Source organism: Acanthochromis polyacanthus, chromosome 22 (assembly GCF_021347895.1).
Source record: "Acanthochromis polyacanthus isolate Apoly-LR-REF ecotype Palm Island chromosome 22, KAUST_Apoly_ChrSc, whole genome shotgun sequence".
In the NCBI taxonomy this organism is placed as follows: Eukaryota; Metazoa; Chordata; class Actinopteri; family Pomacentridae; genus Acanthochromis; species Acanthochromis polyacanthus.
This window is the reverse complement of record NC_067134.1, coordinates 19,498,128-19,524,355: the sequence shown is the minus strand read 5'-3', so window position 1 is coordinate 19,524,355 and position 26,228 is coordinate 19,498,128. Positions and strand designations below refer to the sequence as shown.

General features: G+C 39.3%; 2 protein-coding genes across 18 annotated transcripts in view; one reads left to right on the top strand and one right to left on the bottom strand.

The window, feature by feature from the left end:
* The window catches only part of LOC110956415 (inositol polyphosphate-4-phosphatase type I A-like), a 60,107-nt gene that overhangs the window by 17,285 nt on the left and 16,594 nt on the right, over positions 1–26,228 (top strand). For 5 of the 17 annotated variants that reach the window (XM_051941817.1, XM_051941810.1, XM_051941812.1 and 2 more), the window contains 23 exons: positions 395–596; positions 1,504–1,548; positions 2,256–2,374; positions 3,631–3,747; positions 3,836–3,915; positions 4,119–4,230; positions 5,195–5,285; positions 6,251–6,398; positions 7,171–7,301; positions 12,262–12,366; positions 12,456–12,564; positions 12,819–12,836; positions 14,981–15,167; positions 15,668–15,883; positions 16,860–17,001; positions 18,433–18,582; positions 20,383–20,415; positions 21,359–21,531; positions 23,007–23,130; positions 23,216–23,283; positions 25,326–25,525; positions 25,611–25,708; positions 26,046–26,158. In XM_051941817.1, the coding sequence (XP_051797777.1) occupies positions 491–596; positions 1,504–1,548; positions 2,256–2,374; positions 3,631–3,747; positions 3,836–3,915; positions 4,119–4,230; positions 5,195–5,285; positions 6,251–6,398; positions 7,171–7,301; positions 12,262–12,366; positions 12,456–12,564; positions 12,819–12,836; positions 14,981–15,167; positions 15,668–15,883; positions 16,860–17,001; positions 18,433–18,582; positions 20,383–20,415; positions 21,359–21,531; positions 23,007–23,130; positions 23,216–23,283; positions 25,326–25,525; positions 25,611–25,708; positions 26,046–26,158 (2,685 nt within the window). In that variant the 5' untranslated portion in view covers positions 395–490. The remainder of the gene's footprint in view (positions 1–394; positions 597–1,503; positions 1,549–2,255; positions 2,375–3,630; positions 3,748–3,835; positions 3,916–4,118; positions 4,231–5,194; positions 5,286–6,250; positions 6,399–7,170; positions 7,302–12,261; positions 12,367–12,455; positions 12,565–12,818; positions 12,837–14,980; positions 15,168–15,667; positions 15,884–16,859; positions 17,002–18,432; positions 18,583–20,382; positions 20,416–21,358; positions 21,532–23,006; positions 23,131–23,215; positions 23,284–25,325; positions 25,526–25,610; positions 25,709–26,045; positions 26,159–26,228) is intronic. The other 12 variants (XM_051941823.1, XM_051941819.1, XM_051941822.1 and 9 more) reach the window with 10 other exon arrangements.
* On the bottom strand, positions 9,282–11,046 carry LOC110956429 (tripartite motif-containing protein 16-like). Its single transcript, XM_051941831.1, has one exon. It carries the CDS (start codon positions 10,967–10,969, stop codon positions 9,293–9,295), a length of 1,677 nt encoding a protein of 558 aa, XP_051797791.1. The 5' UTR covers positions 10,970–11,046; the 3' UTR covers positions 9,282–9,292.

The following is a 26,228-nucleotide window of genomic DNA, read 5'->3' as shown; positions in this document are numbered from 1 at the left end:
TTCCCCGACCTTGAAAGTTGCAGTTTGTTTCGATCTTTGTTTTACTTTCTGTGTTTTGTTCCCTGTTTCTGTTCTCCACATGCTTTCCTTTCCCCCCACGCTGCTTTCAGAGGAACATTAGCATCAGATTCATTGAGATTCATGCAACCACGCATGTTATGCGGTTCACATTTTTCTCATTTGTCTTGAACTTTCGAGCATGACAGGACACAACAGAACTATAACAGTCTGCATCCTTTTGCATTTACCAACTTATAACTATAGAATTAAAAATAACAAGATGTGATGCCTGTAAACCCCTGAGGTGTTATTGGTATAATTAGCAGCCCACTGTCGGTTTAATAAATGCTGAATAATAATCATGCTTCTCCTGTTTGTGTCTGTTTCCACCCAGTGAGGTGAAGCGTGGCCTGCAGCAGCTGTGGAAGCGTCACATGGGAGTGTGTGTCTGTGTGTGTGACGCTGTGTGTTCACGCCGGACCCGACCGACATGGCGGGCGGCAGAGAGCGAGGCTCGCGGACACAGCGGCCGTGGTCGGTTTACCGCGCTAACACCTTCGAGCTGTCCAGCGAGTTGATCGGCCTGGCTCTGGCAGGTGAGCGGACGGAAAAAGTAAACCAGAAAATGTTTTTAAAAATGTATGTATTTAGATTTAATTATGTTTTCATACACTTTAGAAGAACAAAGGTACAGGAAAGACCATGTCAGATTGAATATTTCCTCAATTAACTGATTAGTTATTTGGTCAAAAAGTCTTTGTTCGGCTAAATCCATCCAAAAACCCAAACCAATTCTGGTAAAATAATAAAAATCCAAGAAAAGCAGCAATTTTGAATAGATTTTTTGCTCCAAAATGATTAATTATTTATGACATGTTTACAAGGCTAAATCAGTCCAAAACCCCAAACAGTTTCTGATAAGCTAATACAATTCCAAGACAAGCAGCAATTTTTAATTGATTTTTGGCATGTGTTACTTGACAATGATTAATTATTTGGTGAAAAATGTCCAAGGTGACGTCTTTGCTGGGCTAAATGAGTCCCAAAACCTCCCAGAATTTAGTAGAGCTAATAACAGTCCAAGAAAAGCAGCTATTTTGAATCTTTCTATTGTTTGCTTTAATATGCTTTTTTTTGGTGAAAAATGTCCAATTTGACAACTTATTAAGGGTAAAAATAAGGATAAATTATATTTTCATACGTCTCCTAAGAAATTGCACCTGCACTGATATACAAAGAAGCAAATTGGCATTTTTGAATCTTAAACTAGAAGGTTTTTGGTATTTTTTTGCTTCAAAATGTTTAATTATTTGGTAAAAAATGTCCAAGAAGACGTCTTCTGGAGGCTAAATCAGTCCAAAACCCAAACAAATTCTGGTAAACTGATACAGTTCCAAGAAAAGCAGCAATATTTCCTCCATTAACTGATGCAACCGTCACACAGAAATATCTACAAATGTTGTTTGAGCCAAATATTACGATGAGTTCTTGATGCTTTTCCAGGAAATAGTCAGGACCCGGATGAACCTGTGCTGGAATTCAGCGTCGGTGAGTCACACGTCAACTTTAGTTATCCCTCTGAACCCCAAGCAGTTTGTTGTTGTTTTTCTTTTGCTTCTGTCACATTTTTACTCACTGTGGGCTCATTTTTCACTGCAACATAAAGTCCTAAACCTTTAGTTTTTACAGAATCCTATGAGTACAAGCACTTTTTAAATGATACATGCGGAATAAAGTGATTTTGATTCAGGTTTGAACGCTTAGATTTGTTTGTTTTTTTTCTGACAAAACCAAAAGTCACATATAACAAGTTCAAAAACCCACTAGAAATTTTTTTTAAATCTGATGATTGCTTTTATTTTGACAAGTTCTCACTCAAATAGGTAGCATAAATTTGGTGATTTTTAAGATACACACAAACCGAAACATGCTTTTCAAACTCAGGGTTCATTTGTCGGTAATTTATGGACCAATTCATCATTTACCGCCTTTTAGTGACAGCGTAGCAACTTTAAGAAAGCAAAAGTTGCACCAAAACATACTCTTTCAGTGAAAAATTATGATTTTTAATGAAGGAAAATCAAATGAAATGTGTTATTAGCAGCAAAAATGATGTTTGATTATAGTTAAAAATGGTAAAAGAAGACTCTTAAACTGGAATATTGTCATCCTCTGACTCCTTACTTGCTTCACAGTTTGTGAAAGTCTGTAAAAGTCTTGCTTTCTACTGACTGTAAACGTGTTTTCTCGCCCAGCGTGCGCAGATCTGGTGACTCCGGCTTTGGATAGGAAACCAAACAGCTTCGTGGCAGTGAGCTGCACGACGCCGCCACAGGCCTTCTGGACCAAACACGCCCAGACCGAAGTCATCGAGGTCAGAGTCCTCACACCAGCTAGTCCATCTTCTGTCCTGAATCCACACCAGAGCTCCTCCAGCTTCCATAATGTGGCTTTATTCCAGGTTTTTAATGCTCAGAAGTAGGTGTGACTTAGTGACCACAGAGCGACCTGCAGAGGCGTCGCCCACGCTCTTCGATCAGGAGCTGGAGGACGACGGAGAAAGAAAGAAATTCAGCTGCAGCCACAAGCGTTTGGAAAAGTTTTCACCAGATTAAGTCCAAATCTGACCCCTGAAACCACTTTTCTAGTTTGAGGTCTCTTCAAATCGCATTTATGGAGATGCGTTTCGCCCTCGAGTGAAGAATGAGTCAACAAAAATATGGATTTTTCTTGCATGAACATCACTGTTTTTATGTTTATTTTGCAAAATTTACATTGCAGAATGTGAGAACAGTGCCAGAAATGTGTGTTTCCTACAAAAGACACTTTTTAAAAAGCAGCACAAACAGAGGGGTTTAAAGCTGGAAGTCGTTTTCCAGCAGAAATTACACACAAACCTTTCAGCAACTTGGATTAATAGAATGAGTCTGTTCAGCATTTTTCTGCTTTAACCCTCATGTCGTCCTGCAGGTCAAATCGACCCGTTAAAAAGTTTGAAAATGCGGGAAAAAAAAAAAATATATATATATATATATATTATTTTTTTTCACAGTGAAACCTCTGATGTCCACATTTTCAACATTTTTGGGAAATCTTTGAACATTTTTTGGTGAAAAAAAGGAAATGTTAAAAATGTTTCTTAAGAGCATTCACATAAAAAAATCAACCAAAATCCAGCAAAATTCACTGGATTTGGATTGATTTTTATGTGAATGTTCTTAAGAGAACATTAGAAGTTTTACTGATATATATGTAATCACTTTAGATATTTTTAGGATTTTTTTGGGAAGATTTTTACTTTTATTTTTTGAAAATAATTACAAAAATTTTTACTTTTAAGGAATTATTGGAATTTTCTTCCTGAAGGTTTTTTGCAAATTTTCAGAAATTTGGGGATTTTTTTGCTGAATTTTTGGATTTTTTTCAGAAAAGGAAACAATATTTTTTGGTGCCTGTAAATGAGGACAACAGGAGGGTTAAACATCTGTTAAAAATATAAAATATAAAATATCTGCAGTATGTGAAGCCATGATTTTTTCCCCCAATATTGATAGCATGTGGAAAATGATTCCAGGCTTTTTCTTTATTTTTTTAATGGCTGACTCTTGGTGTCGCTGCGTCTCTCCACAGGGAACCAGTAATCCCATCTTCCTCAGCAGCATCGCCTTCTTCCAGGAGTCCAACATCAACCATCAGACGCAGGTGAAGCTCGCCGTGTACGACGTGAAGGACCGATCGCAGGGCACAGTACGACCTTCCCTTTTAGACCTCTTTTCTTTCAAAACCCAGCTTGTGTTTAGACACGCGTGGATGTTAACGGTCTTTCTGTCTGCAGATGTACATGTTGGGTTCAGCACTTTTCCCTGTCAAGGAGCTGCTGCACGAGAAGAGCCACAGATTACAGCTGGAACTGCGGTAACACTCGCTTCTGTCTTTATACTTCAGTAATGAATAAAGAAGTTATGTCTGATGCTGTTTTTTTGGTTTTGATGCATTCGATGATAGTGACAGTTTAGGTATGGATAAAAATCCAAAAACTGCAAGTAACCCCAGACACTGTGAGGGGCAGATTTTTCATAGATTAGACGTTTAATGTGGTCATTTGTTTGGATGCACAGATCGGCAGAGAACCAGCGGGTGGGAAACATCACCATCGCAGCCTGGCAGATGGAGGACAGAGCAGATCAGAGGATGTCGGTCGGACGTCTGCCAGACAGCATCAACGGACGGGTAGGAATTCTGGTTCAGACTCCATGCTGGTACAAAACCTGGTTACAGAGCGACTTGTGCTGCTCCTTTAAGGACAGTAACTTTAAGTTTGCCTAATTCTTCAACTTTATCTTATTCATTGATTTGTATTTGGAAGCACTGTGAAGGTTTACGGTGTAAATAAAGTCCTCTGTGTCCAGTATTTCTGCTTTTATGAGCTGGTAAATCATCCCAAAACGCGTTTATACAGCGTCTTTAAAACAACCTGAGCTGACTGAGTTGCTGTACAAAATAATGAGCAAATGTGGTCTAGATCAAAGTCCAAAACCACTTTAAAACAGGTCAAAAAACAAATTTGATCCTGATCTAAAAACATTCCAAAATTAGTCTGATTCAGGTATTAAACCAAGTGTGAAACCAGTCTTAAACTGGTCCAAAACCAGTCCAAATGTGGTCTAAAATAAAATGAAACTGATGATGCAGTAGTTCTCTGGTCAGTTTCTAGTCAGTCTGTTGTTTAATTTATTTCCAGGAAGTACAAACCTGTTTTATCAAACAAAAATACACTAAAAATCAACATTTTAAATTCAGATTAATAATTTTGGGATTAACTGTATGTGTGTGTTTACTTACTGAGCAAAAATACTCACTGCAGCTTTAAGTTTTCTTCCCAAGTTAAACCCTAACAAGTAGAATAAGTTGATTCAAGGCCTGTGGTTCCAGATGTGTGGCCTTAATAGAACATGAGACATGTTATTCTGGTGGTGAGGCAGATTTCCAGCAGTTTCCAGTTTCATATCGCTGTACTTACATCAAAACTCTCTGAATTCGCTGTGTGCGGTTTCAGTTACCTGCACTTAACTTCACTGTGGCATATTTGCTGCTGATTTAGATTTTGAGTTTTATGAGGGTTTGTAATTAAATTACAGTGCAGTGTAACAGCTGCAGAGTGAATTCAGATTTCTGGATCCTCTTTGTCCTGCAGACGGTGCTGCCGGTCGACGAGAGTCTGACCGAGTCGATGGGAGTCCGAATAAAGTACGCGTCGCTATGCAAAGACACGCTGCTGCGCTCAGGTGGGAAACAGCTTTATTCACACTGAAATCGTCACTTTTTCAGAACAATTTCTGCTCAACCATGTTGCTTAAAGTCACTGTTGGCCAGACTCAAATGGCTTCATGACTGCACAGAAGAGTGCAGAAATTTTAGTTTTTTACAGAATGTGGTTCATGTAAACGGTTTAATGTTGGCAAATTTTCAAGCGAGACATGTAGAATAAGAAGATTTGGATGAAATAACGCTATTTTAAGCTGAGATTTAGTTGATTTAGCTTGAAGCAAGCTGATGAAAACAATGATTTTCTCCGCTTTTATAGTTTATTGCCCTGATAAATAGTATTATTTTAGTGATTTTATTTTTTTTAATATTCAATTAATTGTGCAGCCTCAGCTTTGGATTATTTCTACTAAAAGTCCAACACTGAAGCTTAGTAATGAATTAAAATTGAACCATTATGGAGTTTTTAGTTGAGTAAGTTTCAGTTTATGCTGATTTGTTCCATCCAACTGTCAAAGTGGAAACATATCTGTACGCTGCTGGTTTATTTGAATTATTTTGTCCTCAGCTGATAAATGAATCAGCTCTGTTAATTATCCTGTCAGAGGACAACAAAAACTGGTTCATGTGGATGAAACACCTCCAGGAAAGCAGGTTATCAGGTCAGCAGGAGGGAAACAAAAGGAAAGCAGCAGCATTGGTCCTGAAAACAAATCTTTTTCAGTCAAAGAACAAACTAATACACTCATTAATGCAACTTTTAGTAAAACCTTCTGCACTCTTGCATTCTTCTCCTCTGTGTTTCTTGCCCACACGTCTCTACATTTTTTAATATAAGAAATATTGATTGTCACAGCTCAGTGGGGGGTTTCTGTTTCCATCAGGGGGACGTTAGCGATCCAGAAATAACTGTTTGTAAAGGAATAACGACATTTACACCGTCAGAGAAGATCGTCTAATCTGAGCTAACTGAATTGTCCTCCAGTGTTTGGCGGCACCATGTCCAGGATGTACCGCTTCCCCACCACCGACGGGAACCACCTCCGGGTTCTGGAGCAGATGGCCGAGAGCGTCCTGTCGCTGAACATTCCCAGACAGTTCGTCAAACTGCTGCTGGAGGAGGACGCCGCCAGGTACAAACACACATTTAGCATGGAGCCGAGAGACTCCTGATGCAGCAGAATTAAACCGGGCTACTCCCTGTTACATGTATACAATCTGGAAATACACCTGCTACCTTATGCACCTTGTATTTATTCACTGAACCCACATGTTTACACAGAGGTGCACATTGTGTGTCATTTTTGCTCTGCTTTACTTTATATTTTTGTGTATGTGTTCAGCAGTATCTACAAATACAACATCAGTTACTGTCTTTATACTTATAAATTCACCAAATTAGCTTCTTATAAGAATAAGCTGTTATATTTTAGGTTTGCATATTTCTTGCTGTACTTTAAATACAAACAAGATTTCTGCTTAATTTCATTGTTCACTGTACAATGACAATAAAGGGAGTCCTTTGTCTGCTCTAAAAAACCTCGTCATCTGTAAGTGAAACTGGATTTAGCAGCACTTTGTCTGAGCCAATAGTGTCTGGGAAAAAATTGCACGTAATTCTGTCTTTTATTTCATTTATTTAACCTTTATTTCACCAGGATTAAAACCTCTTTACCATGGAAAGTCATGATGAAGTTACGGAAACAGAGAAAAACAAAGAACAATAAATCAACAAAGTGACGAAAGAAACATAAAACAGTTTTAAAACATCACAGTGTTTGACTTTTTTGCTTGCTAATGCCGATAATCGTCTCAGCTTTAATTGTTAGTAATTTACAACACAGTTTTGCAGTAATAACGACACATATTCCCAGTCTAACTCCTATTTTCCTTCTTCGTCTCCAGGGTTTGTGAGCTGGAGGAGCTGGGAGAGTTATCGCCCTGCTGGGAGAATCTGCGGCGACAGATCGTCTCTCAGTACCAGACCATAATACTCGCATACCAGGAAACGCTGTCTGACCTCAACGACTACAGAGGTTAGTGTCCACACAGGTTTGAAGGTCTTAAAAGACATGTTATATATTAAAAATTCACTACATTTAGCCCATTTATCAGAGCCAGGAGCTGTAAAATAAAAAAAGTCACCACTTTTTCAGCTTTAAGATGTTATTTGAATGCATCACGTGTGGCATATTGTTCAGTTGGTAAAATTCACCAAATTTAAACAAAAGTTTATTTAACTCTTTGAACCTTAAACCCAATGGAGGATTTAAAGTCAAGTTATTGTTTCAAAAAATTGCCAAATTTACCCCATTTATCAGAGGCAGAAACTGTAAAATCAGAAAAAATCATAACATTTTCAACTTCCAAATGTTCCTTAAAAGTATTGTGTGTGACATACGGTTCAGTTGTGAAAATTAACCAAATTCAAGCCAATAATTATCACCAGTTTCTCCAGAGTATGAGAATAAACGAAGCAGAGACTTGGTTGATTATTTACTTGCAGCTGTGGTTATGGCTTTTTATGTGAAAAGGAAATGATAAGCATATCTTAATAACTGAAATCTAAATACATAATCGTCCTCCAGTAAGACAAATATTACAAACAGAAATGCAATCAAATGCTCTACAATCATGAGCTTTTCCTTAAACACCATCAAATACTCTTATTGCCGCTACTTTGAACTTAACATAGAACGTCCAGTCTTATGTTTCATAATGACACACTCTTGCTAAATGAACATGGACACACTCTTATTCTGAAAACCGGAAGTTACGCTATACATGCACAGAGCAGCAGCAGCTTAACACTCATAACTTCAGACTCATGACATTCCTGACTTGACAAAGGTACAGTGTAGTAATAGTTTGAGCCAAAGAATAAACATATCAGAATGAGCTTCACATAACATGTATTAACTTGCTGCGCAGCTCCACATAACACTTAATAAACATGCTATTGCCACAATGTTGGCTCAATAATATAATAAGCACATGGAGTAAATGGAAGTATCCCCTCAATGAAGAATAGAAACATGACAACAACATTAATCAGCCGAAACATCACACATATTCCTTAGAAAATACTCTCTCTTTCATTCATGCACAACCAACCAAATTTCTCTGCCAACTCTTGACTTATCAATCACCCATTAAGCTATCACGCTGTGCATTACTACATGACATCACTCCTCATACATGTCTCACGTGGACACTAAATGAACAGAAAGAAAATCGAAGGCAATTTCAACGTAACATGTGTAACTCTGGGGCCTTTTCTACATGTATTGTGTTTGACTTGTGGGCCAGTCGTGAAAATTCACCAAATTTTAGCTAAAAATCGAGACTTTTCATCAAAATCAAGTTATTCTACATGTGTCATTTGCGAATTTGACAAAAATAAACGATTTGCTCCAGCTTAATTCTTAAAAAACAAAACAAAACGATAAATTCAGCACTCCTCACCACAGCCGTGAAGCCGTCAGTGACTCAGCTGTGACCAGCAGTCACTCCATAAAATTCAGGCTGTTTCCACAGAGCAGAAATATAAGATAAGAGCAAACCTTTTTCTTCTTCTTCCAGATAATACCAACATGAGAAAATGCAGTTTCGACGTAGAAAAGCAATAAAATATATAAATGAAAATAACAAAAATAATAAACTTATTAACCATTTTTTCAATCATTAAGATACAATCATTTGTCTTTAAAATAACAGCAAATACCTAAAAGATTTATGCACAATAAAAATAGTGTGATTTTATGGTCAGATGTTGTAAAAGAACACATTAACATTTGTATAAACACAAATTATTCATGTAGACATTACTTTCAATTTTGGCCTGTTCTTTGTCTGTTACTCCATTTTATCTTTGATTTATCAAAACAGGGAAAGTCTGTGAAATAACAATAAATGGTTCAAATAATTACAGCTAAAGACTGTTCATGTTTTACAGTTTACAATGATGGAGACCAAATCAGCTGGAATGTAAAACATTTTAACCAGTTGTTCTTTAAAGGACTTCAGCCTATGTGAGTTTAATGAACTTTACAGTGGAGCCACGAGTGTAAAGTCGAACTCCAGCATGTAGCGGCTGACTGAATGTGGTCTGGACTCTGTGGAGGAGAGTCACGGTTTCAGAGACGCTGTAGAAAGACAGAATACCTGCACTGTGATCCAGATAAACTCCAACTCTGGAGGAAGGAGGACCTGAGAGACGAGTTCTATGGCTGTTGTAGTGAAATGAATAACCGTGGGTGTCACATTGGACAGACCAAGATTTGTCATTGTACCCAAAGCCACAGTCATTCAGGCTCCCACTTCTGCTGATATTCTTGTATGAAACTGCTGCTATGAATCCTCCTCTCCACTCCACCTCCCAGTAACAACGTCCAGTCAGACTCTCTCTGCTCAGGACCTGATAACAGTCGATGAATGTGTTCGGATGATCAGGATAATACTGACGTTGATATGTTAATGTTACTTTGCTGTTTCCTTCAGATAATAACAGACATTTGTGTGCTGTGTTTGGATCCAGAGTGATTTGTCGTAAATATTGTAAGAGTTCAGATCTGGTCTTTGGTTCTGGTTCTGGCTGTGGCAGAAGAACATCTGGTTGAGGGACTGTCGGTGAGGTGTTTGTGCAAGTGCCCCTCAGAACGTCCTGTAGATGATCTCTGAGCTTTTTCACAGCTGCTGTCATGTCCTTAAAGTCCTCTTGAATGCTGGTGTTGATGCTGGATGGGTGTGTGGACACACCGACTTCTGACTCTGAGGGGTAGTTGAGGAGAAACTGGCTGTTATCTCGTGTATCTAAGATCTGCTTCAGCTCAGCATCTTTCCTCTTCAGATCAGTGATCTCCTGCTTCAGCTTCTCCTGAAGATCTTTGACTCGACTCACTTCAGTCTCCTGCATGGATCTGATCTGCTGCTCCACATCTCGGCTTCTTTTCTGGATGAGTTGGATCGTCTCTGTGAACATTTTCTCATTGTCCTCCACTGTTTTGTCAGCAGAGACGTTGATGTTCTTCACCTGCTGTTGGAGCAGCTTCACATCTTCTTCTCTGCTCTGGATTCTCTGCTGGATGTTTAGTCGACTCCTCTGGAGTTTCTTCTGCTTCTGCTTCCTTTCTGCTGCAGCTGAAACCGTGTCGTGACCTTTATGATCATCCACAGAGCAGAGATAACAGATCAACTCTTGATCAGTACGACAGAAAATCTCCATCGCCTTGTCATGAAGAGAGCAGATGTTCTCCTGGAGGTTCTTGGAGGGTTCCACCAGATGGTGCTTCTTAAACGCTGGAGACTCATAGTGAGGCTGAAGGTGATTCCTACAGTAGGAGGCCAGACAGACTAAACAGGACTTGACAGCCTTCATCTTCCTCCCAGTGCAGAAATCACAGGACACATCTTCAGCTCCAGCATAGCAGTGATCAGCAGCAGCAGCTTGGAGTCCGGTCTTCTTCAGCTGCTCCACTAACTCTGCCAACAGGACGTTTTTCTCCAGGTTAGGCCTCGGTGTGAAGGTCTTCCTGCACTGAGGGCAGCTGTAGATTCTGCTCTGGTCCTCTCCATCCCAGTGGGCTTTAATACAGACCATGCAGTAGCTGTGTCCACAGGAAAGAGTCACCGGATCCTTCAGTGGATCCAGACAGATGGAACAAGAAATATTCTCTGAAGAAAGTTGAGCTCCTTTCTGAGCCATTTTCTCATCTGAGCAGCAGCTTTCAGGGAAGTGAGTCGATATAAACCAGTTAGACCCAGTCAGCTGTCTGTGGTCACCTGTCACGTTGTAAAAACACCTGTTACTGTAAAACATTGATGTTTTTTAACAGGCTTAACTGTAATATTTTATCAACAATTTACTGTGACTCTACTGGTTTCCCCTGTTTAGATATTTTACTGATATTTTATTTCACAATTTTTCCACATAACTAATTTTTCTTGTATTTTTTTTCTGGCACCTTTGCTGCCTGATTTTTACAGCTATTGTTTTATTGGATGTATTTTTTACAGTGTGGTTACAACCAGACTCAAAGGTCTCAATCATGCAACAAAACACCTTTGACCACAGATATAATGTCTATAAAGGTCTCCACCCTCTGTGGAAGTTTTCTCATTTTGTTTCTTTACAACATTCAATCAATGTCAGTATAATCAACATAAGTTGGCTTTTCAGACAAAAAATTACAGAAAAGATTCTTTCATGGCAAAGTGGGATAGTTACCTCATTCAATATGTCCTTTAATGAACCAAATTAATTGTAGACTAAAACTAACAGCTGTACTTCAGAGGTTTTTCTCTGGTGTTGACGATTTCTTCCCTCTTATTTCCATATTAAAGTAAAAAGAAGCCATTTGGTGATGAAAAACAGTTCATATAAATAGCATCACTGACATACACTGATCAGATGTAATATTAAGACCACCTGCCTAATATTGTGATCCCCCTTTTGCTGCCAAAACAGCCCTGAATCTGTCTCCACTAGACTCCTGAAGGTATGATTCTGTGCTTCGGCTTTTTTCCAATGGTGTTTTTGGTTCAGTCATTTGGTGTGGCTTGGAAATGACCAATGTTCTTCTGAAGATGAGCATTTGCAGTCTTTGAATTTTGACTGAGGTTCAGGATGAGCGCCGTCTAGTGCCTCATCTCATCGTCCTGTGATGGCAAGCTCAATAATGGAGGGTAAAAAATAGGAAAATAGAAGATACTGAGTCAATAAAATAGATGCAACATGGCTCAAAAACAGTATAACAGTTGGACGATACATTCAGCTTGGTGAAACATCCTTCTACAGCTGATGTGCAGAAGTTTGTAGAGGTTGAAAAATGCAAGTAGTAAAAATATCTGTTGCACCTAGAGCCATGATTCTCTGTTTTTCCATTTTTGGGAAAACTTGTGGGCACTTGGAAAGATATTGAACTTGCTGATTTCATTTCATCGGTGAAGAAAAATGTCACGTGAAGGTTAAAATAAAGACTGTTGCTCTCTGCTCAGGTCCGTCATTCAAAGCCAGCAACCTGAAGGCGGAAAGGAAGCTGGAGTTCATGCCGACCAACCTCCACGTCCAGAGGATGAGGGTGCAGGACGAGCTGGGCTTCGGTAAGTCGCCAGCATGTAATTTAGTCGCAATTTTTCTGCACAAACTCACTAGTTTTTCATTCCAAACATCTCTTGAATTGATTCTCCAGAGCACACCTACGATGTGGTGACAATCGGCGCTCCGGCTGCTCACTGTCAGGGCTTCAAAAACAGTGGACTGAGGAAGCTCATCCAGAAATTTGAGGAGGCAAAGAAACAGTAAGTTCAAATCTAACCGTGAAACAGCAAAATGAAAAAAGTGTAATAGCATGTTTATCTCCTCAGTGATCTCTGCTCTGGTCTTGAATTTGGTTTTTTGCTTCATTCATTATTTGATTTTGTTGGTTCAGATGGTTCGAATGCTTTGATTTTGACATAAAATGACTGCATTGTTTCTTCAATTTCTGCATTTATTCTGCGGTTCAGTTCTGTGGCTTCCGTCTTAATTTTGTTTTTGTTACTTTCTCGATCAGCGTATATGAGGAGGAATGGTGAGTCATTGCACTGCTTTGCTTGTTTTCATTCTGTTTGCCTTGAATCACCACAAAAAGCTACTGTCACTGTGCTTTAAATTTTAAACAAATAGTTTTTGGGTTGCAGATGAGCTGGTGGGAAGTTTTAGTGTGATTTGCAAACACAAGATCACAAAACTTATGTTAATAGTAAGAACGGTTTGAAAGTGAGTCGAATGTATGTTGTTTTAAACAAAGTACACATTTTATAACACAGTTTGTCAAAATACTGCTCATTTTGTGAGTTCAGTCTGTGCTTTAATCTTGTTAAAGCATGTATCTTCACCTGGAAAACTAATGCTGGCAATAAAACGTCAATAAATTTCCTAATTTCTTGACTGAATATGTAAAGTGAAAGGTATCATCCACAGTCCTCAGTGTTTATCCAAGTCAGTTTCATGTTGTCTTTCCTGAACCACTAGCCGTGTTTACATCATGTAGTTTTATGCTTATTTTCAGGTAAAAATTTTTTTAAAACATTCCTGCAAAAAATTTTTTACACTCGCAGACTTTAATGAGAGATGGGGACACCTTCATTGAATAAGTTCTTACTGAGCAAACATTTAACTCACGACTGATTTGCTGTTTTCTTCCAATGTCTTCGTCTTTGGACAGCATCAAACACTTCCGATACCAGCAGTCATGAATAAATCATCACAACTTTTCAAACTTACAAAAATTCCTGAAGGCTTTGCTCCATTTTTCTGTCGTCGATGGAAAAAGTTTTGTTTATTTATACTTTTTCTTCAAAGTTTAGATTCCAGTTTTCCCAACTTGTGCTATGTAGCTTACAGTGACCCCATCTGACACAATGCAGTCTCGTTTATTAGCTAAATTTGAAAATTTATTTGCATTTGAAAGCAAAGCAGTTGATGGAAGCAAGCCTAGCTCACTTTTTCCTTGTGTTATTTTTACGATGTGTCCAAACTTCACTTCAAATTTGCTTGAAAATTATATGAAAACACGGCTACTGATTAGGACTGTCAAGAAAGGCATGTGCATGCAAACACTATTTATGTGTGTAAATGTCTGTAAAATTAGCAAAGCTTAACATATAAAGGAAAGAGCATTCGTCCCTTCGTTTTTGAAACAGTTCCTTTGAGACACAATGAGGATGTTCATGATTATTGGTCAATTAAAACCATATTAACCAATGAGGAAGACGACGAGGAAAAGGCATATCAGAAAATACCTTTTAGATTAGCTGTAGTACCTGCTTGTTCCATCAGGTGGAGCCTCTTGCTGTTTAATACTGAAGCAACCAAAAGAGGCGGTCACAGTTGATGATCTGATGCATTGTTGGGGTTTAGCTGGTGAAGGCGCACCATGACAAAGACTTCTGTTACGGATAATGGATTCTGGTTGGATAGCAAATACTAAAAGAACGTCATGCATCATGGTTAAAAGTAGATCTATTAGCATGTTCACTGTACTTCATTTGTTTCCTGTTTACCTCTGTAGCAAACCCTGGAAGCATTCACTCAGACTCCGAGCAGTTCATGTTGGCAAGCAGAGAGCATTGTGGGGGTATAGGTGGCAATGAACACCGTGGCAAAAACCTCTGTGGCAGTTAAGAGGTTCACAGACCTAAACCAGAGACAACTAGGACAGCACGCGAACGGCTAAGTTGCTAATCTAACAAGCCGCTTTTGCTGCGAATGTCACGTGTTGTGATTAACATTAACATCATTAGCATGTCTTCTGCATTTTGTACCTTTACTGTGTGATCCTGTAGCAACCCGAGGAGATTGTCTACAGGAAGTTCTGCCTCATAAGCAGAGAGCGTTGTCGGGCTTTTGCTAGTAAGGGGGCACGATGACATGGATTTCTGTGGCAGTTAATGGAGTCTGACCAGAGCTCACTTGTTTAAAAAGGAGCTGAAGTCATCAGGGACAGAAGTTCAATGACCAAGTAGTGTCAAATACCCTTACTCTGAAGTAGCTGTATCACAGTTGGGAAAACCTCATCCTGTTAACAATTAATTGATCATTGACTAATAATGTTTTCCAACTGTCAGTTAAGGAAGCGATTCAAAATTTGCTAGCTAACTCTTTTCACAATAAATATGTAAATTTAAGAGAGTGCCGTCAGCTCGGATACCAACGTGTCTTTGTTTCCCGCAGCAGTGCCCTGTCCAGCTCGCAGTCCATCGTCTACATCCCGCAGGACATCGTCCGAGCCAAAGAGATCATCGCCCACATCAACACGCTCAAGACTCAGGTCAGCTACTACGCCGAGAGGCTTTCACGAGCCGCCAAAGACCGATCGGCCAGCGGACTGGAGAGGACGCTCGCTATTCTGGCTGATAAGGTAATAAAACAGTTTGGAAACAATATTAATAACTTTATTTAGATAATACCTTTAATAGCAAGGGGTTAAAAAGTGCTTTGATAGACAAAGTAGAAGCAGATCCGTTTCCACGTCCTCAGACATTTGTGGAGAACTTTGAAAACTTTTGATTGCCCATGTCTGGTGTACCTCCTGAACAAATTTCAGCTCTTTCTTGGTTCACCTGTTTGAGTTTATAGCTTTTAAAAAATGTCCAAAAATGACACAAAATTGTCCAAACTGTCGCTAATATCATAATTCAAAATGGCCGACTTGCATTCCAGTAGGTTCATCGGACCCTAATGATTATTCTTAACCAAAATGACAGAAATGGCATAAAAAGCCATGAGGATTCTTAAACAGTTCATTTTTGACCTACTTATGGAAGAGTATAGGGTCCAATCACTTGTGCATCAAAGGGTTAACAATAAAAAACACCAACATTTCTCATCAGGTTTGTTATAATACCTTCTCCATTTCAGACTCGTCAGCTGGTGACGGTGTGCGACTGCAAACTGCTGGCTTCGGCTATTCAGGCCCTGAACGCAGCACGGCCCGAGTACATCGCCTCGAAAGCGTCTCCTTCCGCCGAGTCCGAACAGGTAGTCCTCCGCAACGACCAGGACACGCTGCTGGCCAAGTGGAGCGGTTCCAACAGCCGATCTTCACTGCACGTGGACTGGCATGAAGAGGAGTGGGTGAGCTGGAATCAACAGAACAGAACAGGACATTTTTTAATTCCTAAAGTCAACACAGGGTTAAAGTGACAGTATTATGTTCATTATTACAGTCATTAGTCTAAATCTGCAGTATTTTTCCTCCGTATCCCCGGGCAGCCTGACACAAGAGTCTCCAGTTATGTAATGAAGTTCACAACTCTCACTCATGTGATTCATCTAATAACTTGTGCATCCTCTCTCGCCTCCAGCGCAGATCTTTTCCCTGCTCTAATTTCCTGAATTGCTTTGCACCCACCTTTTTTACTGTAATGTTTTTATTATCTCAATAGCAGCTTCTGAGTGTTTTATTTTGTTCCGCTCGCATTTTTCCTCACTGTTCACTCACTTTTCACCGCAATATAAAGTCCTGCACCTCTATGAAAAACAGAACAACCATGAAGAAGGAGAGAGAGGACTCAGAAATGTTACTAAAACTGTAAAATATTTACATGTTTGATTAGTTTCCATACTTGTCTCCTATTTGCTCCCTGTAAACACAGCCTGCAGTTCAACTGAAAAGTCACAGAATTTTTGCCGCAAGACTGTCGGTCACAGCTGAGCAATTCATAGCTTCACAGTTCTGCCAATAAGAGCAAAATTATTTGTTTTTTACAGAATTTGGTTAGAGCAAGTGTTTTATTTTTGGCGAATTTTAAAACAGGAGATATGAAGTGGACTTGATAATACAGAAAAAGCTGTTTTAGCTCAGATTTGGTTGGTTTTCTCAGTGATTTGAGAGCTCCGATTAAGTTAAATTTAATAGAAAGAAACGGGTGAGTAGTTGAAGGACCATCGCTGAGTAGAAAATCTGACAATTCTTTCCACTTTTATAGTTTCTGGCTCTGGTGATTTGTGTCATTTTGGCCAATTTAAAAAAACAACATTAATTTCAAACCTCACGTCAGGTTTCATCATACAAACCTGACAATTCTCCACTTTAAACTTTTGTTTTCAGGAGAAAGTTTGGTTAAATGTGGACAAATCTCTGGAGTGCATCATCCAGCGAGTCGACAAGCTGCTTCAGAAAGAGAGGAGGCCGAGTGTTGGCAGTCAGGACAGTTCCCAGAGTGACCTGCAGGGCGGCAGCACCAAGAAAGGTAACACACTCGAATGCAGGACGGACGAAAGAGACTTCCTGATGTTGTTTTGATTCTGTTCTCTGTCAGCAGCAGAATTTAATTCACGTTTCAGCAGGCGATCGTTCACTGAGAGGTGAAAGCACTGTTGTTTTCCTTTTAAAGTCAACCAAATGTGTAAAAAAATTCCCATCAGACCTCCTCAGAATCAGCTGATTCTTTACCTACAATAACTTTACTATACTTAATGAAGTCATGCAAAGATTCATCTTCATACTATTTTTATTATCAAGCAAATAGAGGCGGTTAAAAGTTTCACAGCTTTTTATTCATGTTTTGTTTGTTTGCAAACTGTTTTGTAACAGCAGGAATGTTTTCCAGAAGATGATCCTGATATCCAGTGTGTACAAAAGAAGATCCATTCTTTGTCTAGAACTTGTTCTGACCGACCACCTATCACACATGTTGGTATGAGCCTTCAAAGTTTACCCAGAATGCACTTTTTAGAATTTTCTCTGGTGAATTATTAGAAAACAGAGACACATCCAGAGTACTAAAGAGTCGTTTGTCATTCTGGAAAATTTCAACATAATTTTGAACTTTTTTGGTCACTTTGCTTCATTTTTTACTCATTTAAGACAGACCTTGGATAATTTTGAGCGGCTTTTTGGACCGTTTTTGAGTCATTTTGGTCATAGACAATAAACTGCTGCTGTTTTACTGTTCAAACTATGATACATCCCATAATATTGATGAAGTTTCGAGTAATTCTGGATGCGTTTGGGGTTGGTTGGGTAATTTTTGAGTCATTCTGGACAATTTCAACATAATTTTTTTTAATTTTTTTTGGTCATTAAGATTCATTTTTAGTTCATTTAAGACAGACCTTGGATAATTTTGAGCGGTTTTTGGACCATTTTTGAGTTATTTAGGCCAAGTTTTGAGTAATCTTGGAAATGCTTTCAGGCATTTTGGATAACTTTGAGATATTTTGGAGAATTTTTGAGTCATTTGGGGCAAGTTTTTGCGATTTTGGAACGATTTTAAGACAAATTGAGCTAATTTGCTCAATCTTGGAAATGAAGGAAGAAGTGATTAAAAGTGTGAAATATGGACCCACCTCTATGTACTTTAATGTCCTCTAATGCTGCATGGCTTTATTAATCATACTAAAGTTCAGATTTTTAATTGAATGGCCTTGTAGTAATTATTATTTGCAATTTACGGTCATATTGCACTAAAAACTTTCATATTTTCAGTTGTCTGGGTTTCGTTTTGCTTGCTTGAAGGTGATGAAAACACAAAAGACTCGCTAAAATCAGCTTTCACAGGCCGGTAACTGATAAAAAGATGAACCAAATTTCTATATTAAGTTAAAAATAATTCACTAAACAGGTGATTTGTGCACTCATTTAGTGAAGTATGAATTGACTCTTCTATGGCTGTGAAAAGGTGATGGGAAAAGACGAGCTTTCTGGATCAACCCAGGAAGCATGTCGGAGGATTCTCCATCATTACCACCATCATCAGATCCACCTCCACCTTCATCACCGCCTCCATCCTCCTCCTCCTCCTCTGCACGTCCTCCCAGCCCTGAAACCTGTACGTTCATTTTTCTGCTTCTTCTTCTTCTTCTTCTTCTTCTTCTTCCATCGCTGCTCTCATGTCATAACCAGACAGGTTTCCTTCACTTAGAAGTGTTTTTTTATCCAAACTGAAGCAGGTTTTGTTGTGAATTACTCGTCTTTAAGGGTGTCGACGTTTTGTTTTGTGTGCAGTTTTTGTCTTTTCCCTCCGTGTTGCAGTGTTATTGTAGCTTTCAGCTGAGTCGATCCTTCGGCTAGCAGTCGTATCTGAGATTTTGTACATGTTGTGCTGGACCGGGGTCAAATGTCTGTCCAAATTCAACTTTACTAAAGAAAACAATGCAAAAAATATACTTTTACAGTTCCTGATGGCTGCTTAGACTCAATCAACCCTCTGAACTCCATGCAGTTATAGACGTTTCTTGTTCCGGTCACATTTTTCCTCACTGTGGGCTCATTTTTCTCTGCAACATAAACTCCTGCACCTCTATGGAAACAGAACAACCATGACTAGAAGTAGAGAGAACTTAAACATGTCTTCTCTACAATATGACAGTTATAATTCCTTATATTTAATGAATTCATGCGGAAAAAAAATTAAAAAACTTGTACAACTTTTTTCCAAGTTTTCACAAATGACACACTGGAAAGAAATGGTGGCTCCTCGTGCACCAGATATTTATATTTTAGATATTTACTCTTTATTGCATATTTTACATCGCCTACAAACTAGAGAGATGTTTCACCATGCTGAATGCATCTTCCAACAACTAATTCCTCTGTTTGCCGTTTTTGAGCCCTGCTGGATTTATTTTATTGATCCAGTATGTTTGATTTTCCTCTCGATCTCTTTTGTCGTCTTTTGAAAACTCAGAATTTTTGTCACATTACTGTTGATCACAGCTGAGTCAGTTGTGTTTTTTTTCAGTTGTAATAAGGAGCTCAGAATTTTTTGTCTTAAACAGAATCTGATAAGAGATTAGATTCAGATTTTTGTGCATTTTTCTTCAAATAGACATGTCGAATAAAGTGATTTTGATCTTAATATTATGTCTATTGTCAGGGTTTAAAGTGCTGTGGGGCCTAAACTAATGAGCTCAGAGTATCCGTATTATTTATGATATACATGTTTCTGCATTTTTTCTGGCTATAATGAAAACAACTATTTAAAGAAAAACGCCACAAAGGAAAAATCATATGACTCAATTAAGTACAAAACTTTAGAGACTATGCCAGTAAAAATCAAAAACTGTCCCAGAAAACTCTGAATTTTTGTTCCGTCACTGTTGATAATAGCCGAGTCACTAATGGCTTTCCAGTTGCGGCCAGCAGTGCAGAATTTTTTGTTTTTTATAAAATCTGGTTGCTAGATATGGTTTATTTTTGGTGGAATTAAGGGATTTTGATGAAATATCCTGACTTGATTGCAGATGAGTAGTTCAAGGAGCGTCTGAAAGTTGAAAATTGATAATTCTTTCTGTTTTTATAGATCGTAGTTATGATAACTGGTGTAACTTCTGGCAGATTTTGGGGTTCAGAGGGTTCATTAGTTTTAACATGCCTCATTAAAAAGTGCAAATCTCACATTTTGGTGTCTGTTTTGGAGCCCTTTACATTTAAAACCATGCATTTTGGGTTAAACTTTATGCACTTTGTGACCAACAGATTAGTTAATTAGCAGATTTAATCCGTGTTTTTGCATTAAGCAAAAAAACTTTTTTAGGTAGCTTTTGACCCCGGTCTGCAGTGTTTTCTGTGTGTCTCTGCTGCCCCCTGTGGCTAATCATGCATGTTGCACCTCCGTCCCCTCTTCCAGATGGGAGCCCAGCTGCTGAGGAGGCGTATCCAGGTAAGAGCTGCCTCCTCCCCCCAGGCTCCTCTCTCCTCACCCTCCTCTTCAGGACGATGTCTGCGTAGACAATACGGAGTTTTAAATAACTACACCTTTATTTATTGGAAAGCTGTGTGTACCACTAGTTTAGTTCTCTTTATGAAAGAACAAACTCAACCTCTTGGCATCTTCAAACCCTTCAAGACTTAAATATGAAGCTACAGAAGTTTCAACCAGTCAATTCATCACCGTTATAAATGAATTATTAGGACAAAGGTATTGGAAAAGACCAGTTGGACAAGTTCACATTTAGAACCTTGAGCCATAAACACCCAACAAAAGTACGAGTTAGACGATTGTTTTTAGATGTCTGTTGATCAAAATCAGTCAGTTTGGACTCTGAGTTGACTTTAACCTCAGTAAGTCAGACGGAGCTTCAGGCTGGATGAGGTGATGATGTAATAGTTGCGATCAGGTGACGATGTAATAGTTGCGATCAGGTGATGATGTAATAGTTGCGATCAGGTGATGACACAATAGTTGTGATCAGGTGATGATGTAATAGTTGTGATCAGGTGATGACGCAATAGTTGCGATCAGGTGATGATGTAATAAATGTGACGTCCTGGAGCTTCAGTCTGATCAGTTCGGTTTCTGTCGTCGCTTCTGCTTCCTGTTGTTTCTGTTCATGTGTTTTCTGTTTATGTCTGAAAAGTCCTTCTGAACCCCGTTTTATTCCAGTTTTAATGATATTCAAGGAGATAATTGACCCTTTGAACTTCAACACATTAATCTTTCCTCACAATGAATTTGCTGAATTCTCAGATGTTAATTTCACTTTTTTTTTCCGACTTCATGGATGATTCGTTTAAGGACTCTTTAAGTTTTTCTGGCTGATAATTGTTGCTGCCTTGTGATTTAACTGAGCTGACATGCTGTTGTGTATATTTTGCGTTACCAGGCGAGTGGAGCGAGGCGCTGTATCCCCTCCTCACCACGCTGACCGAGTGCGTCGCCATGATGAGCGACAAGGCCAAGAAGTCGATGGTGTTCCTGTTGATGCAGGACAGCGCTCCCACCATCGCCATGGATGTGTCGCTGCAGTACCGCCGCGACGTCGTCTTCTGCCAGACGGTCAGACTTCACATTTACACGAGCGTGGAGTGACTCAGACACCGCCACAGATCTGTGAATATGACCAACTTTAGAATGTTTTTATAAGTTGGACTCTGGAGTAAAGTGAAGGCAGCAGGTTAAAAACGAGATCAAACTCCTACTCGGCTGTGAGAGAGATGGTTCAGCACTCTGGGCCAAAGTTAAAAAGAGGATGTAGATTCTTTCGTTGGTATTTTTAGATCCTCGTACTGTTGTGGTTTTGGCAGAAACAGTCGATTCAGTTGACGGCAGGTTTCCACAACCTCTGAGTGAAAAACAACAGAGGCAGACAAACACATCAGGTGAACTGTAACAGAAGAAAACTGGAAAGCAAATACAGCACAAGTTTGCAGTTCAGAGAGCCAAAAATGGGTTGTTAAACAGAAGACTGATCATTGTCTAGACAGAAATAACAACTTTTCCAGTTCCAGCTGCTTAAATGTGAGGATTTTATGCTTTTATTTATCATCTGCTTCTAAAAAATGATCATCTTTGTGTTTTAGTTTGACAAAAAAAAGCAATTTAAAGACAAATGGCTGTAATTTTTCATCATTTTATGACGTTTTCTGATCAAAAGGTGAATATTTTAATCAGGAAGTCCATCTAAATTAGAAATTAAGTTGTAGTTTGGGTCAGAATGCTCTTTAGAGGCTCAACACTGGGATCAAAATGAACACGTTTTCCAAATGCTTGACTGTATCGTCCACATTTTACAATTGAACGCACACAAACGATCAGAACATTTTACTCCACTGTTCTTACAACAATACACAATGAATTTAAAAAATCATTTTACAGACAGTTCTGGTGGATTTAAATTGTTTTGAAAACTGATTTTGCATTCATTATTATGCAGCTTGAGTCAAGGGGTTTGTGTTGCTGCTTTTTAATTCTTAACTGACTGTTAGCTTAAAGGACAAATGCAACCAAAATATTTGATTATATTGCAGTCCTTGTTTCTTTTCTAATTTCCTTCCTACCATCTCTAAAAGTGTCCTTCCTTCCTCCCTTCCTCCCTTCCCTCCTTCCTTCCTTCCTTCCTTCCTTCCTTCCTTCCTTCCTTCCTTCCTTCCTCCCTCCCTTCCTCCCTCCCTCCCTCCCTCCCTTCCTTCCTTCCTTCCTTCCTTCCTTCCTTTCTTTTCTTTGTTGTTTTCTTATTCTTCGTTTCCTTCCTATTGCTTTTTCAAGCCCTTTCTTTGGAGAATTTTTTTGCAGAATTTTTGGATTTTTTTTAGACAAGAAAACAATATTTTTTGGTGCCAGTAAATGAAGACAACAGGAGAGTTAAACTAATGAAATTGCTGCAAAAATGTGACATAGCAAAAGTTAAATTCTTCCTTTTAATTCTAAAAGGCCTTAAAAAGTCTGAACCCACCGACTGAAAGCTGTGACTGCTGCTCGAACACAAACACAGCCTGTTCTGATCGGATGTTAATGCCGATGTGTTTTTACAGCTCACCGCTCTCGTCTGCGGCTTCATCATCAAACTGAGGAACTGTCTCCGTGACAACGGATTTCTGCGACAGCTCTACACCATCGGCCTGTTGGCTCAGTTCGAGTCGCTGCTCAGCACCTACGGTACAAAAACACCTTCACATTGTTCACATTCAGCTCTACCTGAGGTTTTACTTCCACTGGACAGTAACTGACTCTGTGTTTGTAGGAGAGGAACTCGCCATGTTGGAGGATATGAGCGTCGGCATCATGGATCTACGTAACGTCACCTTTAAGGTAGAAAGCACTTTACCATCAGTATTTGTTTTTAAACATGTCTGTCTATGATATTTTTTAGTGTTTGGCTTTCATTATGGTTCAGTTATTTCTGTTTTCCTCAAAACAAAAGAAGAAGAAAGGCTTATATTTACACATGTGGACAAAATTGTTGGTACCCCTCAGTTAAAGAAGGAAAAACCCACAATTCTCACTGAAATCACTTGAAACTCACAAAAGTAACAATAAATAAAAATGTATTGAAAATTAAATAATCAAAATCAGCCATCACTTTTGAATTGTTGATTAACATAATTATTTAAAAAAACAAACTAATGAAATAGGGCTGGACAAAAATGATGGTACCCATAACTTAATATTTTGTTGCACAACCTTTTGAGGCAATCACTGCAATTAAATTCTGTATTTGTCAATGAGCGTTCTGCAGCTGTCAACAGGTATTTTGGCCCACTCCTCATGAGCAAACAGCTCCAGCTGTCTCAGGTTTGATGGGTGTCTTCTCCAAATGGCATGTTTCAGCTCCTTCCACATATGTTCAATGGGATTCAGATCTGGGCTCATAGAAGGCCACTTTAGAATAGTCCAACGCTTTTCTCTCAGCCATTCTTGGGTGTTTTTGGCTGTGTGTTTTGGATGGTTGTCCTGTTGGAAGACCCATGACCTGCGACTGAGACCAAGCTTTCTGACACTAGGCAGCACATTTCTCTCCAGAATGCCTTGATAGTCTTCAGATTTCATCGTACCTTGCACACTTTCAAGACACCCTGTGCCAGATGCAGCAAAGCAGCCCCAAAACATTACTGAGCCTCCTCCATGTTTCACCGTAGGGACAGTGTTCTTTTCTTCGTATGCTTGGTTTTTGAGTCTATGAACATAGAGTTGATGTGCCTTACCAAAAAGCTCCAGTTTGGTCTCATCTGTCCAAAGGACATTCTCCCAGAAGCTTTGTGGCTTGTCAACATGCATTTTTGCAAATTCCAGTCTCGCTTTTTTATGAGTTTTTTTCAGCAGTGGTGTCCTCCTTGGTCGTCTCCCATGAAGTCCACTTTGGCTCAAACAACGACGAATGGTGCGATCTGACACTGATGTACCTTGGCCTTGGAGTTCACCTTTAATTTCTTTGGAGGTTGCTCTGGGCTCTTTGGATACAATTCCAACGATCCGTCTCTTCAATTTGTCATCAATTTTCCTCTTGCGGCCACGTCCAGGGAGGTTGGCTACTGTCCCGTGGGTCTTGAACTTCTGAATAATATGAGCCACTGTTGTCACAGGAACTTCAAGCTGTTTAGAGATGGTCTTATAGCCTTTACCTTTAAGATGTTTGTCTATAATTTTTTTTCAGATGTCCTGGGACAATTCTCTCCTTCGCTTTCTGTTGTCCATGTTCAGTGTGGTACACACCTTTTCACCAAACAGCAGGGTGACTACTTGTCTCCCTTTAAATAGGCAGACTGACTGATTATGAGTTTGGAAACACCTGTGATGTCAATTAAATGACACACCTGAGTTAATCATGTCACTCTGGTCAAATAGTTTTCAATCTTTTATAGAGGTACCATCATTTTTGTCCAGGCCTGTTTCATTAGTTTGTTTTTTTAAATAATTATGTTAATCAACAATTCAAAAGTAATGGCTGTTTTTGATTATTTAATTTTCAGTAAATTTTTATTTATTGTTACTTTTGTGAGTTTCAAGTGATTTCAGTGAGAATTGTGGGTTTTTCCTTCTTTAACTGAGGGGTACCAACAATTTTGTCCACGTGTGTATTTGAAGGGTTTGGAAGCAGAGTGGTCTAACTGCTTATTTTAGTTTTTGAGAAAAATTGGTTCAAATTTAGTGTTTTCAAGAATGGTCTAGCATTGGAAGCGTCACTGCAACGCTGTATTTTGGTTTGCCACTACAATCTGGACCATAAAACAGACAGAAATGATATAAAACTGGATTATTCGTGAATTAGACCACTCTGCTTCTGACCCCCTCATTTAAACTGCAGATGCCAGCGTTAAACTGATTCTAAATCATTCGCTTAACGCTGCTCTCAGGTCACCCAGGCGACCGGCAGCTCCGCCCCCGACATGCTGCCCATCATCACGGGGAACCGCGACGGCTTCAACGTCCGCATCCCGCTGCCAGGAACCATGTTCGACGCTCTGCCTCGTGAGATCCAGAGCGGCATGCTGCTGAGGGTTCAGCCGGTTCACTTCAACGTCGGCATCAACGAGCAGCAAACGCTGGCAGAGAAGTGAGAGAAATCAGCAGGACACTGATGTTTTATAGCAGCAGAGATGTCGGTGTTGGTAAAACTTGTTTCTCTGCGTGAGTTTCAGGTTTGGAGACACGTCCCTACAGGAGATCATCAACTCAGAGAGTCTCTCCAGACTGAACTCCTACTACGAACAGTTCAAAGAAGTCCTGCCTGAGGACTGTAAGTACAACCTGGGCAAGAAAGCTAACTTACAATAGAAAGAGGTAATAAAGTGTAAGATGATTAAACAGAAGTTTAACCCTCGGAACTGCAGCAATTTTTAGCTGTTTCTTTGCTCCTGTGCCTGAAAACTGGGTCGGTTTTCTGAGAGAATCTGGGTTACCGCTTAACACAGTGTTCATTTTTGACACTTTGGTCCATATTTGTGCAAAACTTCTGTCACTGAAATAGGAAATGCTCTTTTAAGATGCATTTTTGCATTTATTTTTTTTGCTCAAAGTTAATTTTGTAATGCTAAATATGTATCTATATATGTATCCGTCTCACCTACATTCAGGCCTCCCGAGGTCTCGCTCTCAGACGTGTCTTCCTGAGCTGCTGAGGTTTCTGGGACAGAACGTCAACGCCAGGAAAAACAAGAACGTGGACATCCTCTGGCAGGCTGCCGAGGTGAAGCTTCTGCTCTGATATCTGACAGAATTTCACTCAAAGCGTCGACTGATGACAAAACTGCTGCTTT

What these genes read in the sequence shown, in the direction of transcription:
- LOC110956429 (XM_051941831.1), bottom strand. Translation starts at nt 10,969, where the DNA reads ATGGCTCAGAAAGGAGCTCAACTTTCTTCAGAGAATATTTCTTGTTCC.